This window comes from Sceloporus undulatus, chromosome 2, assembly GCF_019175285.1.
Source record: "Sceloporus undulatus isolate JIND9_A2432 ecotype Alabama chromosome 2, SceUnd_v1.1, whole genome shotgun sequence".
Classification (NCBI taxonomy): Eukaryota; Metazoa; Chordata; class Lepidosauria; order Squamata; family Phrynosomatidae; genus Sceloporus; species Sceloporus undulatus.
The window spans coordinates 263552032-263563460 of record NC_056523.1 but is presented as its reverse complement, the minus strand read 5'-3'; the positions used below and the strand labels follow the sequence as shown (position 1 = coordinate 263563460).

At 40.0% G+C, this 11429-nt stretch overlaps 1 protein-coding gene across 3 annotated transcripts in view; it reads left to right on the top strand.

The window, feature by feature from the left end:
• Positions 1-7202, top strand: part of SRFBP1 (serum response factor binding protein 1) — a 74787-nt gene extending 67585 nt beyond the window's left edge. For all 3 annotated transcript variants that reach the window (XM_042453319.1, XM_042453317.1, XM_042453318.1), the window contains 3 exons: positions 2266-2998; positions 4574-4611; positions 5922-7202. In XM_042453319.1, the coding sequence (XP_042309253.1) occupies positions 2266-2998; positions 4574-4611; positions 5922-6100 (950 nt within the window). In that variant the 3' untranslated portion in view covers positions 6101-7202. The remainder of the gene's footprint in view (positions 1-2265; positions 2999-4573; positions 4612-5921) is intronic.
• The last annotated feature ends 4227 nt before the right edge of the window (positions 7203-11429 follow it).

Sequence of the window (11429 nt, the reverse complement as noted above, 5' to 3'; positions counted from 1 at the left end):
TGACCGAGTCGCGGCTTCTGTTCCGCTGGGCGGAGACAAACCTGATCGCCATCGAGGCAGAACACCTTCGAGGAGAGCTCAACATGGTCGCGGATTGGCTGAGCCGGACGGACGTCGACCAGGGCGAGTGGGGGTTGCACCCCGAAGTGTTCCTCCAGATAGCGTGTCAGCTGGGCCATCCGCAGATAGACATGTTCGCCTCTCCAATAAACTCCAAACTGCCCAGGTTTGTCTCAAGGTTCCAGACGGAGGGGGCCGAGGCCGTCGACGCCCTCAACCTTCAGTGACCAGACACCCTGACCTATGCCTTCCCTCCGCTTCCACTCCTGGCCAGACTGCTAGCCAAGGTCAGGAGAGAAAAGATCGAGGTGATCCTGGTGGCCCCAGCGTGGCCCAGGAGGGCTTGGTTTTCCGAGATCCTGACAATGGCGTCGTCTCACATGGCCCTGCCACACCGACGGGATCTCCTGAGTCAGGGCCAGGTTCTTCACCCCGACCCTCAATGGCTGAACCTTCACGCCTGGAGGCTGAACGCCTCATGTTACACCGGTGCGGATACTCATCAGAGGTCGTAGACTCCATCCTGGCTTCCAGACGACCTTCAACCAACCGTATTTACTAGGCGACCTTCAGATCCTTCAAGAGGTGGTGTAAGCTGAAACGCATTAACTTCCTCAGCTTTGCGGTCCCGGATTTGCTCCAGTTCCTTCAGGATGGCATCAAAAAATGACTCAGGCCCAACACGGTAAAAAGACAGGTGGCAGCTATCACGTCAGTGCTACCTCACAAGAAGGCTGCCGCCATGTCTGCCCACCCGCACGTCAGGAGACTGCTGAGGGGCGTCGCCAACAGGGTCCCGCCAACACGCCATCGCTTCCCGACTTGGAACCTCCACATGGTCCTGAAGGCTCTGACAGTTAAACCTTTCAAACCTATCCGTGAGATCTCCTTGCAGTTCCTTACCCTTAAGGTCATTTTTCTTACAGCCATCACGTCGGCCAGGAGAGTGTCGGAATTGGGGGCCCTGTGTGGACTTGTGTGTCTTCAGACCAGATTCGGTGTGTCTACAACCAGATCCCACCTTCTTCCCGAAGGTGAACTCGGCCTTCCATGCATCTCAGGACATCCTATTGCCTTCCTTTTGCCCCAACCCCCAGAGGGACTTGGAGAGGTGCTGGCACACCCTAGACGCACGCAGGGCCCTGAAGGTTTACATCAAGAGAACTGCGCCATTTAGGTCCTCGGAGGCCTTGTTTGTCTCCTTCCGTCAGGGGTCCTGGGGGCGAAAGATGTCAGTCTCCACCCTGGCCAGGTGGATAAGGACATGCATTGTGTAATCTTACAGGGCCCTGGACCTCTCCCCCCCAGAGGGGATCATGGCTCACTCCACCAGGAGTGCAGCCACGTCAGCCGCCTTGTTTACTAATGCCCCACTAGCTGAGATCTGTAGGGCAGCTACCTGGAAGTCTTCCTCTACCTTTGTGAGACATTATAAGCTAGACATGTTCCAATCGGCTGAGGCGGCCTTCGGCAGGAAGGTCCTCCAGCAGGTGGTCGCTGAGACCTCAGAGTCTGACTAGGCCCCTCCCTGTGGCAAGGGCTTTTGTAAATCCCAGGTTACAGGAGGTCAGGACCCTCTCTCTGGGAAAACAAATGTTGGGTACTTACCGTCACACGTTAGTTTCCAGCAGATGAGGGTCCTGGCATCCTGCCCACCCTTGGTGCCACTGTGGCTCAGCTCGGCCTGCTGATCGACCTTCCTTGTTTCTCTATAGCTGGTTTGATTGATTGCTCGTTGTTATTGGCTATGGGTCCGGTCTCCCCGCAGACGGCCCTTAAGGTTTTCAGTTTTATGTAGTTTTTTCATGTTTACCTATTAAAGGTCAGTTCTTGATTTTACTTTGACTTCTCGCTTGGCTTGTCATTGACTGAGGCCCAGAGGGGGTTGCTCCTCCTTATATAGGGGGCCGGTCTTCTTTTGTCCCTGCCTACAGGAGCGAATGGGAGGTGCATAACCCAGGTTACAGGATGCCAGGAGCCTCATCTGCTGGAAACTAACGTGTCACGGTAAGTACCCAACGTTTGTTTTTTAATTGTGAGTGTCACATTCAGAACACAGAAGTTACCTACTACTGTGCTAGGGTTTCTCTTCCCAAAAAAATGGTTAGCATGTTTTATGACTTCTTCATTATCACTGTGTTTATATTTTAGCATGGATGTTACACTGCTGTATTTTTTTTAAAAAAAACACATGTTTTTTTCTAGCTGCTGTAAAAGCCTTTAAAGATGCAAGACAGAAACCATCCAGAATTATTTCTTCAGAAGAACATAAATCAGAAGGGCAGCTTACCAAACAACCTGAGGAGACCCAGCATTCCAGCAGTAGGGAACATAACAAAATACTTAACCATACTGAAAACCAAGACAAAATAAAAGTGAAAGAGAAGCCAAGAACTGTCATGGGAAAGAAACAAATCAGTGTGTTAGAACAACAGGAAAAGGCAGACATTGAGCAACAGTGTCCTATGGATGATTCTTCCCTGCAAGATGGAGAACTTAATAAATTAGCTCATCAAGTTCAAACAGATAATACAGTTTGTCCACCAGAAGAGAAATGTGTGGGTGATCTCCTGAGTAGGGCAGTTGAATCTGATAGTGATGAAAGTAGAAGTGAGGAGAGTGGAACAGAGAAGGAATACTTTGATGACAGCACTGAAGAAAGATTCTATAATCAGTCTTCTGGCTCTGAGGAAAGTGACGGTAATGATGATTTCTTCATTGGCAAAGTAAAAAGAACTAAAAAGAAGGGAACTGCTGATATTTCCTTACCTAGAGAAGAGAAAAAGGTGATGGTGCTAAAAAATGCAAAGGACTTGGAGTCTGGCATGGTGCAGCACACAGACACAAAAGGCAGCACTCGGTGTTCAAAAGCAGGAGCACTAGAATCTGTCTTTTACTGTTCATTGTCCAATTCAAAGAAATCCAAAAATGTGAAAAGGTAAGGGTTTCGGGGGTTTTAAAAACTTCTTTAGCACAACTGGTAAATAATAGTAGTAAAATAGTAAATAGTAATATTTTGGTAAAGTTTGAGGGTTAGGTTCTGAACCAGTGAGGGCTAACTAGGAGGAGACATTTTACTAATCTTGAGAGAATTTAGAACTTTTAGGGGCAAATAGTTTTAGGTAGTCCCTTCTTTACTCTTGCAGTGGCATCTGGTTGCTAGGAGGGGAGGTTGGTGCATGCTGTCAGACCCACCCAGAGTATAAATTCCTGTATCTTTGTGGTTTTTTCTCCCATATCTTGAAAGAAGTAGCACGCAGTAAAGAAAATAATCAAACAAGATTAAGTCCCCTGTCCAATTTGGACAAAAATGAACATAAAATAATACTCCACCCATTTACAATGGGACAAAAATGTGTGATAAGTTAGGGAAAAGAAAACAAAGGGTTCTGGAAAAAAATGCTGATCAGGTTTCAAGATGACCCTCATATAAAGGTCATAGCCATATGTGTACCTGCATATCAGCAGGTCTGGAGTGCTATTTATTTATTTAGATATTTATATCCTGTCCTATATAGGAAAATTTCAGGGCAGTGTAGAATAAAATCAATTTGAACAGTTTAAGATAATTTAAAACAATAAAATAATTTGGAGGCTAGAAGCATATAAAACCAATTAACTCTTAAAATGGGACCATTTAAAACAAAAAAAGTTTAAATACACTCATATGTGCACATTTGAGCAAAATCAATCATTTCCCCAAACCTTTATTAAATAGCTGTTTGTTGGTTACTTGGCACCATAATGACAGCCACATTAGTACCAGACATGCTACTAGGGAGAAGATAAGGCCCTTTCCCATGTCCTCTCACATCATATTACTTTGACTGATGAGACACAGAGGAGGGATCCTCCAGCAGATTTCAGATCTAGGGCAGATGTACATAGGAAGAGCAGCTCTTTCAAGTATCAAGGTCTAAATCACTACCAGAACCATAGATAAGGACCAAAATCTGTTGGTAGCCACTGTCATTTCTTTAAAGCTGGTGTTATGTGGCTTATCTATGGTAGCAGAAATTTAGCTGCTTTCATTTCTAACTAGCTGCAGCTTCTGAGTAGTATTCAAGGGGAGCCCCACATAGATTGCATTGTATTAATCTAGTCAGGGAGTTAGCAGTACATGGAATATTGTGAGTAGTAATGAGTTAAATTTGACTGTTGGTCTAGCCACTCTAGTCAATTGTTTTCACACTGTGCTGTATTGAGTCAATTTTATATTCAGCCTTTCCTAGAGGAAGTACTGTACTACTTTGAGCATTATTCACAGACTTAGGAAAGGTCCAGTCTAACCTTGCAAATCTGGAGCGAAATTACATCATATTGATGCCAGCAAGCTCATTTTGACACAGTTACATAAATAAACCTTGGATGGATAGATATGATTTGGATTCATTTTATGGTTTAACAGTTATCAAATGTTTGTTGATGCTCACACACTTTTAAAAGAAAAATATGGTAGCATGCTTTTTCCCTGCACAGTCATACTGCTAACTTTATGTCTCCTGTGTTCTAGAAACTCTAGAGACAGTCTTCCCAGAAATAAAACAACTGGTAAGCCAGATTAACCTTGCTTGGATTCATGAATAACAAAAGTACAGGTTGAGTCTCCCTTATCTGGAATTCTGAAATCCAAAATACTCCAAAATCCAAAATTGTCAACATAGGTGGCTGAGATAGTAACACCATTGATTCGGAGTACATACATTTTGTTTCATGCACAAAATTATTAAAAAATACCAGATATAAAATTACCTCCAGGCTGCATATAAAGTGTATAAGAAACATAAATTGATTTCATGTTTAGACCTGGGTCCCATCTCCATCATGGAAATATACCTCAACTATCGATAACCTGAAAAAATCCAAAACACTTCTGGTCCTAACCATTTTGCATAAAGGAGACTTGACCTGTAATACTTTCTTTGTACTAACAATGTGGTATTAGTTTTTCAGATTTATTAAACCTTCCTGTTTAAAAGTATTGCTACTGGTCTCAATCTTTGTCATTCTTTGCATTTTGAAATACTGAGATCTATTATAACAGCTAGGTTTATTTTATTGTCCTTCCTCTAGCCTGATTATAGTAATTATTTCAAAAACAAAGTGCACAGGAAAGATAATGTTCAGCTTAGTGGTATTAAAAGTGTGACACACACATTCTCTGGAGAAAATCCCATTGAGTTCCACGTTAGTGAATTTTTCCAGTATAAACGTAGGTGTTTGGCAGGCATGTGGGGATAATGTTGGAGCATTATTGTGTTAAAGGCTTTCTTGAAATTGGAACTCCTCCCAAGAAAGTACTTCTTTGCCTGTATCATATAATTCAGGAAGTTTATATTCAATCAGAAAAACAAATGTGCTTAGAAAATCCATATGGAAACCTTGTTTTGAAGATTTGTTTGCCATGTCTGCATGAATTTCCACTTGCAATATGTCTTAGAAGAAAGTTGGAAAATATATCAAGTTTGTTGATGAGAGTCATTGTGGTGTAGTGGTTTGAGCATTGGCTTATAACTTTGGGTACCATGATTCAAATCCCCGTTCAACCGTGGAGGTGATCTTTTGCAAGCTACACTTCCTCAGTCTCAGAGAATGGAAAAGGCAAGCCCCCTCTGAACAAATCTTTCCAGGAACCCCATGATAGGTTTGTCTTATGGTTGTCATAAGTCAGAAACAAATTGAAAGCATTACAGTAATAAAGCTCTTTAGCACATGTATGAATTTAAATGAAGATATTTTATCGTATTTGAAAGGTATAATCCAGAAAGCATTTTATGTATCTTTTAGACAGCAAACTTAAAGTAATATATCTTGAAAGTTTTCTTATTGTTGTTTCATTTCATTTTCACATTCTTGCACAGCTTTTGAAAAAAATAATCCATGGAAACAGAAGCCCAAAGGTTTAAGTATACAACAAGATACCGAGAAAAAACAATTGGAACAACCCCTTCATCCTTCGTGGGAGGCAAGCAGAAAACGCCGAGAGCAAGTATCTCAAATTACAGCATTCCAAGGGAAAAAAATAATATTTGAAGACTAATTTTTTTAAAAAAAAGAAAAGGCTTTTATTTTTAAAAGCTGACATTTTATATTAATCTTATGATACTAGTAATATTGCTAGTTGCCTTGTTTGTAACTGAGTTTATAAAATGTCTTAAGCTGCAACAAAGGCTTTGTGGACAAGTCAATCTCATTTGTCAGGAATACATCCAGTTGGCATATTTTTAAATTGCCTAATGGAAACTTGCATGAAAGTCATACATTTGATTATAAGCTGCCACTTTATACTGAAATCATACCAAAAAGAACATTTTGAATGTCTGTTGATGACCTGAAAATTGTCTTATTCGAACAGAAAAAAATCCAGAGTGAAAAAGCAGAATCAGAGTTTATAACTAAGTTCTTACTCTACCCACTGTGGTGTTGAGTTGAGATTATGTTGTCAGTAATCATGTGTTTATTTTGCATTCATTTTAAACTTCTGTTCAATTATTAGATGTTTTATATGTCTTCCATTTAGCAAGCTACATACTGTTTTTCCTGTATATTCTGAAACATCCCCACCTCCTCAGCAGCATTGTAGACCTTCACAGTTGAATATGAAGGTATAAAGAGACCTCTATAAATCCATTTGACTGAGTCCAGTTATAGTGCTGCCATGATGAGGACCTGCTAACACCAAATTTCCAGGCACAGGAGGAGGTCTATAATGACATGTAGGTGAACGTGATTACAGAGATCCATCTGCCAGGTGCGTGTACACATTTGGCAGCAAGCCATTATGCATAGATCCACATTCACACCACCCAGTTAGGTATACAGATGAACAGACGAATGCCTGGGTAGGGCTAGAAGCATACTTGCTAACTGAAGATAACAATGTATCCAGTGAAGTTGACAGAAGTCCATGAAAATGTATGGCATAATAAAATTCCTATTATTTAAGCTGCTCCTAGACTGGTTTTAACATTAAATGTGGTTGCTTTTATTCAGTTATTGGTTTTTAGGATTAAACCTATAAATAAACATATCCTAAATGTAGTATAAGATCAGTGATCAGTGCATTTACATTTTGCATTTGAAAGTCTTGTATGTTGTGTACAGAGTGTTGTTGCAATAAATTTGGACATGTTTAGCGCTAACTCAACATTAGAGTGTATAAACTTAAATTTGTCTGTTTTGTCTGTTTTGTCTCTAACCTGTAAATATTCTAGGCTAAAGTTTAGGGAAAATAGCTTTGATTCAAACAAATATGACTGTCTAGAGAAAAAAAACAATGCTTAAAAGAAAGACATTATTTTTAGATGATCTAACAGTTTAGTTTCAACTGAACTTTTTAGTTGAAATAGAAAAACATAAACTTTGTAGCTTGGAGAACATCTCTTTACTTATCTGTGGAATGCCAAGATTACTTAGTTTTTCTTGGCAATTGATTATTTAAAGAAGAGATATTTATTGCTCTAACGTGTGACTTTAAACAGTATTCCTGTGGGATGTCTAGAACATCACAGCATTTTTAAAATGACCCTTGTGTTCCTGGCTAGATTTAACACACACACCCCAACAAACAAACTCTACCAGTAGAAATTGCTATATGCAAAGGCGATACCAGATGAAGGAAAGTTTCGTGTTCTCTGTGTTTCATTCAGAGGTGTTTGTGCCACCTAACATACTGTGAAGTCCCACCAGGCAAGGGACAGAGATCCAATTAAAGAGATAGGAGGGCTGGGGAAGAAGAGAAGCGCGCCCTCCTGTCTGTTTAACTGGCTTCCGTGTTGGGGGGGGGGGGGGGGAATTTGCAGTTTTCCCACATTTGTAGGGGTCTTGCACCCCTAACCCCCGTGAACCTCAAGGACTGACTGTACTGATAAATTAACAAACATTGAAAAAGCATTGCTTATCTATTTTCTGACAAAAAGTAAACTAAAATGAAAGAGTAGTATCTATGATCTGCCCAAGTAATAATAATACTAATTTGCTGTAAATTAGTATTATTATTACTTGGGCAGATCATAGATACTACTCTTTCATTTTAGTTTACTTTTGTCCTTTACAGTTTTATAAAATATATAATTAGCAATGTTTAGGAGCAAGGCCTTCCAGCTTGCATTTCTTTGGTAAATAGTGGCTAGACAGCCTTAGTGGTGCTGTGTTCTAATATGCATACATAATAGTATATAAATGGTTTATGTTACAGGAGCCAGCATATGCAGAAATGAGATTGTTACATGGCTGTATAATCAACTCCACTCATTTGTGTAGTTGACAGTATTTGCAATTGAGGTGTTGTCCGCAATGGCAACATAAAGAGGCTTCAAATCAACTTGAAGACTTACTATTCAGAAGATGTATGGGGCCAAATGTGGTGGAAGCTGAGACAAGGCCATGATCCAGGGCTAAAAACTGGACCAAAAAGCACTGATACTCTGCTTTAACACAGAAAATGTGCATCATTGCACCAGCATATACAGCACAGCAGGAGTGCGGGAATGCAGGAAAGCCCAGATGGCATATGGAAGTCGTCTTAGAGCATGTATCTTGGGTCCAGTGAGATGCAGCTGCTGGCGCTATATGGGTTTTTGGCTTGCGCATACAGGTGCATGAGTAGCCATCTGCACTACTGAGTCATCACAACATTGAGCTGTCACACACCCCATGTTGCAAAAGTACGACAAACATAATAACTTGGAAACCTGCAGGGCATCCCATTAAAACAAATCACAAACCTGACAGTCCGTGGAGGCATGGGGTGAAGTGGGGAGAAAGTGGGCAGGTATAAGAGTCTTTGCCAATTGGGGGGGGGGATAGGGTTGAAAATTTAACTTCCTCTTTTATTGTTGTAATCCGCTGGATTCCGAGTGATTAAGCGGAATATAAATTTATTAGTTTTTGTGAGTTTTTCGGGCTATGTGCCATGTTCCAGAAAAGTTTCCTGACGTTCCGCCAACATCTGTGGCTGGCATCTTCAGAGAGATGCCAGCCACAGATGCTGGCAAAACGTCAGGAAGAAACTTTTCTGGAACATGGCCACATAGCCTGAAAAAAACTATGGATGCTGGCCATGAAAGCCTTCGACTTAACATTATTATTATTGTTATTATCATTATTATTATTGTGTCACTGAGTGCAAAGATGCACTGTATGAGCAGTGTCTCACTTGTGCAACTGTGTGGCGGGTCACATGGCATCAGTGGGATGGCAGCTGGGTGGGAAAAGGGAGATAAACGGTGGTATGATCTGCATGTGGATGTTCAGCCTACCTTGGGAGTGGGCTGTGTGACAGCTGGGTTTCCAAGTGATTTGAGAAAAAACAGGATCGACCCAGTTTTTCCTCTCTGTCTGCTCAGCCCTTGAGGCAATAAGATGCAGGCAGCACAGAGCAAGACTACTTTCAATGAAATGAGCATACTACTACAGTTAAGCCCAACAACAACAACAACAAAAAACCCCACAGTATCTTTGAAAAGGTCAAATAGCAGTATCAATAACTGATTGCAAGTCATCATATAAAAGTAATACGCAGTCTGTCTTGAGAGAAAACCCATAGCTAAGATTTCCCATATACTCTTTTCAAGGTAAAGTTTACATTCTTTTTGCCATAGACTTACCTTATTCAGACTGGCTGTTGAGAAGATAATCTATTAACTACTCATTTTGAATTTGGCTCAAATTTATAATCATGCTGAGTTTCTAAATATCAAGTCTTATAGTGTGCTTATGATTTCATTCATAGTTGTGATTTCATTCTGTTTGAGTATCAGTATACGTACAGATGGATTTACAATTTCTTTGTTTACTCCATATTGTGACTTTTGTTAATTTGCATAAACTATGGAGGACTGGGTCTAGTAAACAGTCTATCATAATGAGGCATTCAATTCTCACATTATAAATTATCTCTAAATCTGTCATTGATAGAGGTTACATATGTTATTTTTTCTCTGTTGTTACTCTGTATAGATGCAGCTTTCCACTTCCAAGTGTTACAACCTTAACTTTGTAAAGTCTGAGTTCTTGGGCTTGGGTTCTCCATCTAGTAAACTGAAAAAATATAACAAAATATCTGAGGATTACCATCACCTAAAATCTTACTGTTTGCAGACTACTAAGTCTATCACTTCCAAATAGCAATTTTACCTTGTTTATGTGCTCATATTTATAATGTTTCCCTTGTTTTATAGTGTACATGGCCCCATATTTGTATTTTTAGTAGAGATTCAAATGTTTTTCAAGTGAATGGATCCTTACAAGAATATAAAGATGTCTTTTAACCTCTAATTGCAATATATATGTAGTATGTTTTGGTGAAAACAGCAGAGATTCTGAGCATTTGAAACATTTTTATTCAGTTCATTTTCACATAAATTTGCAACCATGATACAAGAATGTAACACAAGAATATGGAAGTGCAAGTAAAGAATACAGAGCTAGTGTATGAATAATTATAAATAACTTTTCAGAGAAAGATGCATAGATTTCAAAAGTAAGGATCTTTGAAGACCGGTAGTAAATATTTTAAAAAAAATACTTCAAGAAGTTAAGAGTGGCTTTTCAGTCAATTTGTAACATTTGGTTGCTTATAAAGTTCCTGACAGCAAACTTTTTTCAGTTCAAGTTAAAATATGTAAGCACCGTAGTAATATCTGGAATGTGAAAAGAATGTTTTTGCTATATTGTAAGGCACAGGATAGACCACTTTCAATGAAATGAGCATACTACTTCAGTTAAGTCCAACAAAAATTATAGGAATGTACAAAGAGGCTGATCGGGGGGAAATGGTCATTATAAGTTTTACCACCAGAAATCTCTTAGATTTAATCATGGATCATGAAATGCTTGGAATAGCAAAGTTTTGTATGAAACAAGCCAGATTTGTGAAATGGTTACTGACTGGTTCTGTGACCAGTCTTCGTGTTTAGTGTGGTATCCAGTTGGGAAGTGAAGAGATCTGATTATTATAAGGTATTGTCCACTAATTTGTCAGACTTCTAAGGGCCATAGGAAAATTTCTAAATTGCAATGGTTATTCAGAAATTAGTGTCTTTTTCTATTAAATTAACTTTATACATTCCAGCTGAAGCCTGAACCAAAAGCACTAAATAGTTCTGTTCAAAATTTAACGGCAGAGAAGGAAAATTTTCATATATAGCGTAGTTACCTAGAGCATCAGGCAGGGCATTCCTACCTCTTTAGCTGCCACCATGGAGCCATCTGCTTTCCTGAGACTCTGCTCCTCAGTAGTCACCAGCTCCCTAATGCCAGCCATTTTTATCTGTTGCTGCCACTATGGCACATTTAAAAAGAGCCTACAGTTTAATCTAGACTGCAGAAATAAAGCAGTTTGACACTACTTTAACTTCCATGACTCA